Source organism: Galeopterus variegatus, unplaced genomic scaffold, assembly GCF_000696425.1.
Source record: "Galeopterus variegatus unplaced genomic scaffold, G_variegatus-3.0.2 Scaffold1348, whole genome shotgun sequence".
In the NCBI taxonomy this organism is placed as follows: Eukaryota; Metazoa; Chordata; class Mammalia; order Dermoptera; family Cynocephalidae; genus Galeopterus; species Galeopterus variegatus.
Window position 1 is genome coordinate 45791 of NW_007727459.1, and position 14345 is coordinate 60135.

The window sequence follows — 14345 nt, forward strand, 5'->3', positions numbered from 1 at the left end:
AGGTCTTTTGGCCCTCAAAGTCCAGGATTTTTGTTTGTTTGTTTGTTTTTTGTAAAATATTCCACACAACAGGTGGCATTGTGGCTTTGTTAGGGGGTCAAATAAATAGATCTTCACATTCATATCTCTGTTTGTACTAATGCATATAAACAATTTGCTTAGAAGTGAATTTAAAAGAAAAAAAAAGGTGCTGGCTTAAAATCTAATCACTAATAAAAATTTTGAACCTCTTGTCTTATTTATGTTTTAGGGATATATCTTGTCTCTCTAATTACCTGACTTAATATCTTCCCCATTATGAGGCCAAGAAAACATGTACTTAGGACATATATATGAATTTCCATAAAAATGTTAAAAGAAAAGGCAGAGAAAAGAGGCAGATTAGTTTTTTAGAACTGCCACTGAGTTAGATCTTAGATATGTTTGATGCTTGCTGTGAGTGAAGATGGGTTAAAAAACAGTCCTAGAACCCTCACTGGGAGTTAGTGAGGTGTTTTATCGCTGTACATCATCAGTTTTGTTCGTATTTGGTATTGAGTTGTCTCATTAAGTTCTGTGCTCCAAGTGTTTGTCAATTTTCACTTTCCAGTCGGCTCTATGTGGCCCACAAAAATTGGAAAGTAGGTGAAGCAGTCTCACAGGGGTTTCTGCTGTGCTGGAATAGGTGGGGACCTGACAAAGTCCATAGGCGGCTACCTGACTAACCAACTGCCTATTCAGGTAAACCCCCCTCCAGATTTATCTTCAGAAGAGTGAAGATTCTGTGTTATGTGTTCACGGACAGCTTCATGTGTAGAGTTGCCAAATTTAGCAAATAAAAATACAGAACACCCAGTTAAATTTGGATTTCGGATTGCTTAATGAATTTTTTTTAGTATAAGCATGCCCTGAATATTGCATGGGGATTCTGTATTTTATATGGCAATGTTCTTAATGTGGCAACTTGTTTAGAGCTGTTTAGAGACCTGTTTTCTGATATTCTTTTTAAATTTCTTATCTTCATCCAGTTTTAATATTCTATTGCTTCAAGGTAGCTGAACATGATGTTACCATTAGGGGACATCCTATTCTTTTCTATACTGAAGCTGAACAATGATTCAAAGATGCTGACACGCAGTCCACAATCAAAGTAATCACTGAAAATATAGTCAGTGGCTACAGGCAAACATTTCTAAAGCAGTATTCAAATGGAAAAAAATTAAAGCGGAAGATTTGTAAGCTTTCAGACTTTCTTGTTAATGTATTTAATCATGTAGATGACCTTCATATACCACATTATAGATACTGGATAATGGTGGCTTTGGATTTTACATTCATAGATGTCTATGCTTATTTACCACTCCAGATTTTTGCAGCCATCCTTCACATGAGCATGGATACAATCATGCTCTCACAATTTGCATACTATAAGTTAAAGAATCAGAAGAAAAAAATGTAAGATTGGTAACAGTTCATTCTCACACTTCTATTTGTAATAGAACATTTTCTCATTTAAAAACCAATAGAACATTTTAGAGTTGTTTTCAGTGAGGTAAGGCATACTTTGATAAGACATAACATTTGTGGCACATTTAGATTCCAAGTTAATATCTTTTATTTCAATTGGTCTGTGTGATTGGAAAATGAACAGAAATGATAAATCAGAAAAATTTTAGTGTCTCTGAGTAAGGGAGAGATTGGTGGGAAAAGCCAACCACTTTTAGATGTTTCTGTAGGTGATAAACAATACCACTTTTTTTCTTGTGGTCAATCTAAAAATATGTCCTCCACAGAATAATAACCACATATAGTTCCTGGGTGCTTAATGCTTGTCAGTCCTTTTGGAACTCATTTAATCTTTATACCAGCCAATGGGGCAGGTACTATTTTTATGTTCAGAGGTTGGCACAGAATAGGCCCTCAACATATATTTACTGAAGAACTGAATACTATTATTTTTACTTTCACTTTGCTGTTTTTTTAAAATGACTACTTGTTTGATTCATCATTTGTGTATTTTCGAGACAGTACAACAATGAAATTTGGTTTTAGCTGTTTACCAACGACAGTAGCCCTGTTTCTGTCCTTGGGACTGTGGGGTACATTTACCCTACTGCCCTCTGTTGGCTGTAACTATTACAAGGGCAGGAACAGCTACTCAGATCTATAAAATCAGCTCCAAATCCCACTGAGTGTTATTGTGAGGAAAGCAGGGAGATGACTCCCAGGTGTGTACCAGGTAATGTGCAAGGCCTTTAATATGTGCTTTCTACTCTCACTCCCCATAGTAATCTCCATTTTACAGATGAAGAAACTAAGGCATCAATAAATTGGATGAAGCTCACATAGCTAATGAGTAGAGGCATTAGATTTCAAAATCAACATAAGGTGATGTCAGGTATTAATCAGGCTGATTCATAGTTTAATTGGTGTTGAATCATAGCTTCGTATGGATAGGGACTGTCTCTGTCTTGTTAATACTGAGTCCTGAGCACTTAGCACATAGCAGGCATTTAGTGAATAGTGGTGGAAGGATGAATTATAAAATACATGAAAGTCTCCAGTAAAGCATGGTACTTACAGGGCACCCAATCAATTTTCTCCCCAGTGTCTCCTCACCCCCACCACCAAACCCACTTTAAGTACATTAAATAAATTCTGGCATCAAGAACTAATGTAAAGGGACTACTTGTAAAAGGTTGCTAAAATAATAGGATATATATATAGTCACCATCGTAAGTATTTCAATCAAACCAGAACTAATTCTGACTTTCTGTGGCAAATAGTCTAAAACAGTATGACAGGCCAGCTCTCTTTAATTTACCCCCTCAGGCCTAAATTGAGCAGCTCATATAATTTATGAGATTTCTGGAACAGTGTTTTGCTTAGCTGCAATATCTTATGTGGACAAAGTAGACTGAATTTGGAATGCTGTTAAACTTGGGGTCAATGCAGAGTTCAAAACAAAAATTAAGTTTGCAAAGGAACGTGTGTTTGATGGTCTCTGTAACCTGGAGTATTGAGGAATGAAGCAAATCCCTCAAATACAAAATGTGTTTGAAGGCAATTTTTTATTAAAGTCTATTGTCTTAACATGTGGTTGTAATATGTAAGAAACCATGAGTTCTACCTTTGCAGTTATAGCCCCACAAATATTTTTAAATAAATGCTTCATCAGTTTTAATGTTAAACAAGTGGGAATGGTTTACCCACAATCTTGCACTCAGATGTCTGTGTGTCTGATGTCTGCTGATGCTGACCCTAATGCAGATGTAACACAACTAAAAAATTAAAATTAGAATATAGAGGTTATTTTGGCTTTGACTTTCACATTCACTAAGATTCTACATCCCAGTATTTCCTAGCTCCCTAAACAAGAGTGTTCAATTTGATTACTACTCCTGGAAGTTTTCAAGCTTTTATTAGTATCTGGTAGAGTAAGAACATAGCCAGCCAGTGCCCACAGAGAATGAGTAAATCTGCTCCGTATAGTTAACAGTTTATGGACCAACTACTTTTTGATTTTTTCCTTGAAGAGCTTTCCTAAATGTACCTTCACTGATTCTGCTGACTTAAACTTTGATCTAGATGCAGATATGAGATGTGGTACCCAGGATGTAATAACTTAATTTACAGCCTCTTGGAGTGGGGGCATGAATTATTCAGTTTTGTATTCCTCGTTCATAGAAAGGTAGGTGTTTAGTAGGAGTTTGTTGATTAAATGACTCTTATTTCCCTATCTCAGGACCCCTTCTTGGCATGTTTCAGTGGTGCCTGCATTTCTCATAGTCACTTTGCTTTTATGTCTCAAGCTCAGAGCTTTTTATGCCTTTTTCCATATCTCAGAGGCCTGGATCACACTGTCTGTTGCTGCTTTTAATTTCTGTTGGTGACTACTGCTACTAACACCACTTTTAATCTCCTCTGATCCTATTCTGAACTATCTTCCTACTTAATCTCTGTAGTGTTCTTCCATGTCTGCTGTCCCCAGTCCCCTCTCAAGGCCTGTCCACATTAGTGTGGATGCATTGAGCTTGCAAATATGTACCTGGGCAATTAAATCAGCACTTTCCTTTCCCATAATTGATCCAACCAATCACAACAGTCCATCAGGTGCTACCTATGTCTGTCCTGTTTTCAGGTGCTCTTGAATTGATACTGAGTTCTAAAGGCATCATTTCTTTTCCCAGAATATCTTTCACTATGGAATGATTCCAGAAACTCAAGTATTCTGACGATTAAATGCCAGATAAATGATGTTTAGTTGTAGTAATTAAATACCAGCTAAGTGATGTTTTGCTGTAGCGTGCTATTGGATATCAGCTAAGTAGCCTGTGGCATTTGTTCATCATTGCCTTGTTTGTTTGTTTTTAAGCACCAGGGAGTAGAAGCTGCAGAACTGTGATGTGTGATCTGGGTACCAATGTGCATTGTGCTGTCAGTGGCAATGCCAAGTGTATTATTGATGAACAATCAACATGGGATTTCAACAGAAGTGAAAAGGGTAATCTCCATTTGAAAAGGCCATAAATTCTTTTAGGGCCATATTAGAAATATTTTTGCAGAGTTTTTTATTGTTGTTAACTTTATCATCTCCACAAAGATATTGTAGATGTGCTAAAGTTAGTCCAGGAAATATTTTATTTTGAAAAAGAAATGAAAGGGTGCTGGGAAGTGATCCCAACTTCCCTCCATGTTTTTCCAATAAAAAATTCAAGAAAGAATTTTTATTAACTTTTGGAAATACATATAATAAACTTCAAGCCTTTGGAATTTCACAGGTAGTACACTTTAGTGAACTAGAATTGATCTGGGCTCAATGAGATCCTGACACATAAAAATCCAGACAGCATCTTCTCCCTGCATGGATGGAGGCTGGTGGGCAGGGAGGCCTGACCCAGACTGTGGAGACCCATTCTGCCAGTGAATCTGCCAAGGTAGCCCTCCTACAGGCAGATAATTTATATTCTCCTGCAGTCAGAGGAGGGGTTCTGTGGGGCTGAATCAGAAATCAGATGAAAATCAGGTAAATAAACCTATATTGAAGTTGTCTCAAAAAAATTTTTAAATTGCTGTTATCAAAATAACATAGCATATCTGAGTACATAGATAAGTGATTTTGCTACCTGATTAGGTATACTACCAATCCTAGAAAAAGATGCTTAATATCCATTGGTCTCCAAAATAATAAAGACACAGGAAAACAAAAAACAAAAACTTCATCCCAGTTTTTTCTAATGACCCCTAGTTTCCCTTAAAATATTTAGATCCTAATGTATGTTTAGATTGCTCCTTAATACTGTCATTCTTTCTGTGTTGCTGCTTTTAGGATACCCTTGGCATAATTAAAATGTCAGGCTTTATTTGAGGCTATATGTCTTATATTCTGCTTGGGATCTCGATTCCCCCAACTATATAGAAATGTAAGTACATTATTTTCTCTGTATGCTCTGATCAATCAAAAATGCTTCTTATCACTTTGTGTCTCCCTTTGGAAGATGCCTTGGAATTCTGAGTAGTGCTTTTGGGACCAACAATATGGAAGTCCCAGTGCTGAATTGATTCTTGCTCAATATTTTTTGTTGTTATTGTCATTAAGATCCTTTCATCTTAGGCAGCAGAATTTAGATCAGCCAGAATTGTGGTCTAAATCTGTTTTGCTGGGTTTGCATATTACACCAATATAATGAGGTCACAATAGATTATATGAAGCATTTAGCATGGATATTGTAGAAGTTTCAACTTGTGAAAAAGTCACTATTTACTTGCACTTTGCAGTTAATCTACTCCACTGTGGCAACATAGAAAGAACCCAATCTGTACATGTGTACTTTGTCTTCTGGATTTTTCAACCATCCATGGTTTATTTGAATTTTCACTTACATACTCATTCATTTCTTCATTTGCCAGAGATCCTGGAAATTGAAACTTCTAAATGAATTACTGAATGCTTAATGGGGATAGAATTGTGTCTTTCTGTAATTAATGCTTTGATTATACAGCTGGTCCAAATATTCTTACATATTTATCAATATTTTGAAATAAAGTATTGCAAAAGGCAATATATATATATATATATATATGCATGCCAAGGAGAATAAATAAACCAGTAATCAACAACAAGGGAGCACAGTGCATGCTCTAAATAAAAGAGCTCCATGGAAACAATACTTTCTTAAGAGGAGATTATTATGGTCCCTTCCTTAGAATTACCTTCAAAATGAGCTGAAGAGGCAGCTTAACAGTAGGTTGGCATTTCTAACCCCAGATACAATACTGCAGCTAAGTGAGAGATGCTAAACGGCATTTAAAAGGGATTAACTGTCACCAATATCACACACAGAAAAAAATTTTAAGTATTTAAATCTTAGTACTTTCTAATTTTGAAGGAAATGAATGAGAAGGAAAAAGACATGTAGAATTAACTATAAAGATTTGGCATGTCTGTACATCATATATAGATATAAAACCAAAACATAAAGAACAGATTAGGAAACACATGTGATAAATAACAGAATGTTAGTAAGAATTTCCATAAACCAAGAAGAAAAAGCTATTGAATAGATAGGAATCAAAAACAGATTATTAAAATAGAGGAAATAGCCCCCTCTACCTGGAAGCAGGTAAGAGAGCATGCTGAAAATACCACTTCTGTGTGGGTGGCCCACCACAGCCATGGCTGCTGCAAAAGCAGCTTGATGCCACAGCAGTAGCCACAGCCACTGTACAGATGGCACTCCGGACACTCAACTGCATTGACACAGGAGAGTCACCAGCAGAGATCAGAAAAAGAAGACGATGTCTTTCTCCTCAAAGCCCATTCCAGAGTAATAAAAGAATCAACTGCTCTATCAGATGACCAGACATCAATGTAGAGATACAAGAAATATGAAAACCCAAGAAAATATGACACCACCAAAAGAATATAGTAATTCTCAAATATCAGACCCTATAGAGCAGGAAACCCTTGAAATGACTGAAAAGGAATTCTGAGCAACAATCTTAAGGAAACTCACTGAGATATGAGAAGACTCAGTTGGACAACATAATGAAAGGAGAAAATAAATCCAGGATATTCAGGAGGAAATTTTCAAAGAGATTAATACCTTAAAAAAGAATGTAGTAGAACTCATGGACCTGAAAAATTCACCTAATGAAATAAAAAACACAACAGATAGCTTAAGCAGCAGGTTAGAGCAAGCAGAAGAGAGAATTTTTGATCTTGAAGATAGTCTTTTCAAAATAACCCAGGTGGATCAAAACAAAAAAAAAAAAGGAAAAAATAATTTTTTTAAATTAAGAAAATATAAGAGAGCTAGCAGACAACCTTGAGTGCACAAACATTTGAATCCTGGTGTTCCAGAAGGGGAGGAGAAAGGAAGAGGCATGGAAAACATATTCAACAAAATAATAACAGAAAACTTCCCAGGTATAGGAAAAGACACCGACCTTCAGATCCAGGAGGCTCAAAGGATCTCCAGACAGATTCAATCCAAAAAGATCCTCTCCAAGACACATTATAGTGAGACTGGCAAAGCTCAAAGACAAGAGAGAATCAGACTATCAGACTATCAGACTAACAGCAGACTTTTCAACAGAAAGTTTACATGCTAGAAGAAAATGGAATGTTATATTCAAAATACTAAAAGAAAAAACCTGCCAACCAAGAATACTATACCCAGCAAGGCTATCCTTCAGAAACAAGGGAGAAATAGTGTATTTCCCAAACAAAAACCGCAGGAGTTCACCACCACACAACAAGTCTTACAAGAAATCCTCAAGGAAGTCCTGCATCTGAAATCCAAAAAATTGTAATCACTACCATGAATACACAAGAAAGAACAAGACCCACTGGTAGAACAAAGATGCAAATGAGAAGAGAAAGAAACTAAATCTTACAGCCACAAGAAACCATAATGACAAAGTAATAATGCCCTTGCTTTATTTTGATTTTTAGTAATTTCAGTCTTCTGTCTTTTTTTCTTGGTCAGTCTAGATAAAGGTTTGCAAATTCTGTTGATCTTTTTAAAAAATCAGCTTTTGGTTTTGTTGATTTACTCTATTGTTTTTAATTCCCTATTCCATATATTTCTGCTGTAATCCCTGTTATTTCCTTCTTTTATTTGCTTTCAGTTTAGTTTACTCTTCTTTTTTCTATTTTCTTAATGTAGAAGTTTACATTATTGATTTGAGATTTTTCTTATTTTTAATATAGGTGTTTACCAGTATAAATTTCCTCTAAGCACTGTATGAATGCTGCATCCTATAGATTTTGATATGTTTGCTTTGATTTTTATCTCAAAGACTCTCAAATTTCCCTGTGACTTTTCTTTTAACCCATTGTTTATTTAGGAGAGAGCTGTTTAATTTCCACGCATTTGTGAATTTTCTAAATTTCCTGCCACTGTTGTGGTCAGAGAACATATTTTCTATGATCTTAGTCTTTTTAAATGTATTAAGACCATTTATTTATATTTTTTATAGCCAAAAAAATAAATAATTAACTTTTAACAATTGTAAGGCTCATGGTCAGGAGGGAGAACCGAGGGTCATGTGATGGCTCTCTTTGTCCTGTGGCAGATTAAAAAAAAAACTTTTTCTTTCCCATAAAAGAAATTTACTGTCACCCCAAAATAAAAAAAATAGAAAAGAAGAAATAGAAATAATTAGCACATATATTACAAATAATTTAACTTCTCTAGGAATTGAATAAATGCAAAATAAAATAACAGAACATATCAGTCCAGCAAATTAGCAAATATGAAGAAATTATAGAGATCAAAGCTGACAAGGACAGGGTTTGCACACTCATACACTGTTGAGTAGATGTGTAAGTTGCTACAGCCTTTCTGGAAGATATCTTGACAGCTTGTATCAAGAGCCTTAAAAGTATAGATTTCACAACTAGATATCTAATCTAAGGAAATTACCAGAAAAAAATTTAAAAATGTATTTACTTAGAAATTTGTCACAGTGCTCTCTATAAGATTGGGGACAACACAGATGCCCAATACAGTGAAATATTACAAAGCAATTTTTGAATGTTGGTAAAAAATTTTAATGACTTGCAAAAATTCTTATAATATATAATGGTGGAGAAGAGGGCATGATAAAATATTGTGTACTTGTTGCAAATAGTCATATTCCTTGCATAAAAGACAGAAAGGAATGAATCGGAATATTATCTGAGTATTGAGATTATGGGTGATATTATTTCAGTCTTCATGTTTTCTACATTTTCCAACATTTATACAAGGGACATATATTATTTTTATAATCAGATGATGTAATTGATGCTAATGAAATACAATTTAAAATTTTCGTGATTTGTGAAGTTATGTATTGTGCAGTGAATGGAAAAGAACAACTAATATCATGCTTGCTTCTCTTGCTAGCTCCAAAGAATATCTACTGAAGAGACTTCATTTCTGCTGCGTGTGTTAGCTATGATTGGGAACTGCAAGTCTGGGCTTCACGTGATTTTAAAGGCACTAGCTGCCAAGTGTGACAGGAGTGACTACTTTATGGGTCATTTTCCTTGGCTTAGGAGAAGTTTCAGAGTCTTATTTCTTGACTTTTTTGTATCCTTTGCCATCAGAATGCCACTTGGGAATCAACATGTCCTTAATATATTGCCTCTTCTAAGAAGTGTGAATAGCTCATGCTATAGCCATTTCATTATTGTGTTTAAAATATTAATTTATAAGGAAAGCTCTCACTTTTCCAAAGTTTCTTAGGTTATTAGTATTTTAGCAGGGTATCAAATTCAAGTGAGAGTTCCTTGGTTATCTTTGGTTCATCAAATAGAAAAAATCATGCTAAGATTAAGCATTGAAATTGACACATTTTAGATATTAAAGTCTGGTTAGGTTATAATAGCAGGCATTAAGAAAAAGAGCCATGCCTTCTCTGAAAATCTCTGCAGAGAACACTCATAATTAATAAAAAATAACTGGTGCTCTGCCTTTTGTCAATAAAAATGAGTCTTATAAATTAATAGTTTATGGTAAATAAAACATTTGGAATAATTGGTTAATGGATTTAATGCAAATTGGCAATAATGTTTAAACTTATGTCCTTTGAATTTAGGGAACAAATCTGAGGATGCTCTTTGTTCTCAATATCTAAGCTAAAAAAAATTTATGGTAGTTACGTAGTCAAATTGAAATCGTACATATCTGTGTTCTTTTACTCACTGGTACTTTGAGTTTCAAAAAAATGTAAGGATGTTTATTGTTGATCAGCTTGATAAAATTGGCACTAGCTGTCAGTTGAATTGCAAAGTGAGGAATTCAAGTCTCATTTTCTGGATTGTCAAATAAATGTCAAATAATCACTTACAAATTCCTGGCATGAATAAAAGTAAATTTTTTAGATTGAGCCATTAAAGAAAATCAAACTAGCCTCTTGCACTTTAGCAGCTCTTTATGATTTTTAGTATTGTGATAGATCACTAATAAGTTCTCCAAAAGTGTTTTTGTGAAGCAGAAAAATAAGAGTCTCATTTGAAATGGGATACTTTGAGGCAGAGAGCTTAGGAATATACTTCAAGTTAGTAACAAGACTGGAACCAACTTCTGAGCCCCTGCCCTTAGAAGGTAGTCCCAGAACCCATACAAAGGGGAATTGCTGAATCACTTTTCTTTCTTCACCCTTCTGGTAAGATGAGAGACAGAGAAAGGCTCTATGACACTGAGAGACTAGCAGAGAAATTGTGGTTAGGTGACAGTGTATTTGTTTCAATTTCTTTCAAATTGAGAGAGTGGGGAAGACTTAGGCTGTGTTCGATGAACAATCCAAAATACTGTTTTTATGTTTACTTGATCATTTGAATGCTTAATCTCCCACTCCATATATGGAATGCATGGGAGGGCATTGTCCTCTAACTGACCTTTCCCAAAATCAAATCCTGAGTCTAAAAGCTGAAACCTAAAACCCCAAATCATTGGCCTTAAGGAAGTTTCCCAGAGAGATTTAGGGTATTCCTTTCTCATTTCTAAATGTATGTGCCTCGTACGCATTCTGGAAGTGTGGTATCCTTGGCCTCGAGCCTCCCTGAATTTTGGGATATGTGTATAAGCAATAATCTCTCAGTTCCAACTTGATTGGAGCCCGGACCCAAAGTCACCCGAAATTAGTTTTCAAATCCAAATTCAATTAAAAGCAGATGTTTTCAAGTAGACTGAAAAAGGCTATGGAAAAAAAATAAATCAGGCTCATGGCCTTGAGAATTGGTTGAATTCTCTAGGTATTTGTAATCAACAGGAAGAGAGAAATTACCATCGTTCCCAGAGAGTTTGCTCTTCTTTCCTTCCAAACTAAGCATTTCAAATGCTGGGAGCCTGTCTCTTAGGTCGGTGTCCTGTGATTTGCCAGACTGGACTTTTCTGCCTGATCCACTTTCTAATCTTTTCCAGGTCAAGACAATCTACATCTTGGGTTAGGCACTTAATAATTCTTATTGCCCAAAATTAATTTCTACATACAGCAGAAGGAACACATAAAAAATAACTTGTTATCCAAAAGTCCTGGAATATTAAGGATTTTTGCACAGAAAGTTTCATTTAGCATATTCTTTAAAACTCCTTCTAAAGCTGGTCTAATGGCATTTCAGGAAACATCAGTGAGTTTTAGAAGAGATTTTTTCCTCCATTGAAATAAAAACCCCATTAAAGAATGTATGGAGGGAGGCGGGAGGAGAAAGCTTACTTGTGGACAAATAGTACCCACACACTTTAATGCATTGAAATGGATTCATAAGTTCTTCAAAGATGAAAAACATGTGTCCAATTATTGTGAGATTCACCACTCCTTACGAGTTCAGAGAAGACCGTCCTTATCTCCTTGTCTTAAAATGAGTATGTCTATTTTCAGCATAATTTTTAGCATTAAGTCTGGTCCACCATTTGATTTTTAATCTCCTCTTTTATCCCCGGAATCTTGCATTCCTGGTGCACTTCATCTTTTTTTGTATGGAATAATATCCTTCAGAAATCTGTGATGCATCAGTGAATTAAAAGAAAAAAAATGAGATGTAAGTTCTTGCTCTATTTGTCATTTTTAATACATTTTGAGCCACTTGATTTATGATTAAGCATTTCTTGGGAGAGGAGAATGTTTAAGGTGGTATTTTGAGCTCCATTTAAGGCAATTTAGTTGTCATCAAGCCTCCTTACCCCATAACCTTTGTAAGACCTTGCTTCATAAATTGAACCCAAACAATTGGCTTGTGTTTCAAGTAGACAAAGCCTTATGGAAATGATACTTGCTAAGTGTTTTTATTGGACATCTGGATAAAAGTCAGCTGTTGTCAGACTGGTCACAGACCACAGCGACCCTGACTTGAATAATCTTGGTGGCAGTTTCTACTCTTAGAAAACTCTTTTTAAAAAATTCTTCTAAATTAAGAGCAAATGGGATTATATGTATTCATTTTTCCTCCGATTTCTGCTTTGGTTCCTGATTCAGTGGTTGAGATTATGATTGTTCCCTCCACTCCTCCCTCAACTTTAGGTCAGATCCCTTCCCAGCGTCCTGTGGCAGCCTCTCTAGCGTCAGGGGGAGTCTCTATAGGCGGTGTTATGTTCATGTTAGGCAAGGCTGTTGTGGCTCTGCTAAGGAAAGGCAGAGGGATTTCAGGTCCTGGAGGTGCTAAATTGATCTCCGCCAGCTTGAAGGATAATCGAGATCATCTCTGCCTCCTCCCAGTGAATTATCTTGGTACAAACTAATGTTAGGTGCCAATGGCAAAGGACTTCCTCACTGTCTATGTGACCCAAGGTGAGAAAGAAAAGGTTAGCACAATTTCAGTCAACTTAATAGCAAAACCTACCTTTTGTTTTAAATGAATAAAAACAATGCAGTATCCCTTGGGTGATTGCCAGATGAAAAAGACTGAGGAGGTTTGTGTAATAATTGTCATTACTTGTACCATAATACAGAATTTTATATTTGGAAAACATTTCACAGCCATAAACTTAATTCTAGAAATTCCTGCGCCAAAGGCAGAGCATCTCTTAGATGAGAAATTTGGGGACAAGAGCAGGAAGTGACTTGGCTCAATATGAAGCAAAGGCAAGTAAATAAATAAAGGAACACGGGGGGAGGGGGGATGCTCAGAGTATTCAGAAGATGAATTTTCTTCTTGTTTAAACGGAGAAGAATGTCCATGGCTTCACAAGTGATCCAGAGAGCCGACAGGAATAACACATAGTCCTAGCATGTGACACTCTCCTCCTTTTCATTATTGCTCTCCTAAACGTTCTGGGGCTTTTTCATAAGAGTAAGAATTTTAAAAGTGTGTAACCTATGGAGGTGTTTATTTACCTCCTTTCAGAGTGATGCATACCAGAGCTCTTGTTAAATGAAGTTTTAACACTCACAAGCCCTCACTTAACCTAAATGTGACTTTGGAATTGAGACGCTAATGTCACCCCCGTCTACTGATGATAAACTGTTTCTAAAAAGTTTTTCAGTTGCAAAAGCAGTTTCACACATGACATCTGAGACTTGCTGTGTTTTGGAGGAAAGACACTAGGCAAATTCAAAGACAGCACAACCTTGTTTTTGCTTTAGCAAGTCCCTGTACTAGTAGCAACCGGAAAGCTGCAAATATAAATAAATAGAGCTAAAGGATTCTGCCAGAACTAGCTTTTGCCTCTTTCCACCTCAGTTTGCTTGTCAGTGATGGAAGGAACTGAATTAGATCTTCTTTAATGGCCTTTCCAGCTTCAGAATTCTTTATCTGTTCTCTATATTCAACTCGAGTTTTTTATTTGTTTGTTTTAATTCCTTTGGGTATAGAACTTAAAAGAAAGCAAGCAAGCCAGGGAACAAAACACAAAAAGCAAAGATCAGGAAAGGGAAACAAGAGCAAGAAAGAACTTGGAGAAGAATGAAAGGAAATAAGCTTATAGATAAGTAATGGGGTGAGAGAACTGTGGGAGGTGTACTAATTTCCTGTATCTCATATTAAATATGAGGGAGAAATAACTGATGATTTGCAATGTCATTCTGTAAATAGTGTCAGACTTCATAATCTCTGTTTAATTTCCTTAATAATAACACACCAGGTGACCACACAGTTCATTCTGTGCTACAGGCAGAGACCACGATGACCCAGTTTGGTGGTGCTGGAAGGAGAGCCATTACTGGTTAATGAAGAGGAATCAGTGTCAGCTACAGCCTCTGTTCATGGTGGGGTGAAGAACTTCACTGTGTTGATGCTTTTTTGGGTGAAGTAATGAGTTCATGCCTTTTCTCCCTGCAGCACATTCATTCTATAACATTCTGACCCAACCACACTTATTGGTAACAAAATAACAAGTTTCCCATCAAGATTTTCTGCAACTGACTACATTGTAATT

The 14345-nt window shown here is 35.9% G+C and overlaps 1 protein-coding gene across 1 annotated transcript in view; it reads left to right on the plus strand.

Moving 5' to 3' along the window:
• Positions 1–589: 589 nt before the first annotated feature.
• The window catches only part of LOC103593455 (chromosome unknown open reading frame, human C3orf55), a gene marked incomplete at its 5' end in the record, with an annotated part of 36109 nt that continues 22353 nt past the window's right edge, over positions 590–14345 (plus strand). Inside the window, 3 exon segments of the mRNA XM_008576434.1 lie at positions 590–659; positions 661–720; positions 1346–1434. Of these exon segments, the coding sequence (XP_008574656.1) occupies positions 590–659; positions 661–720; positions 1346–1434 (219 nt within the window).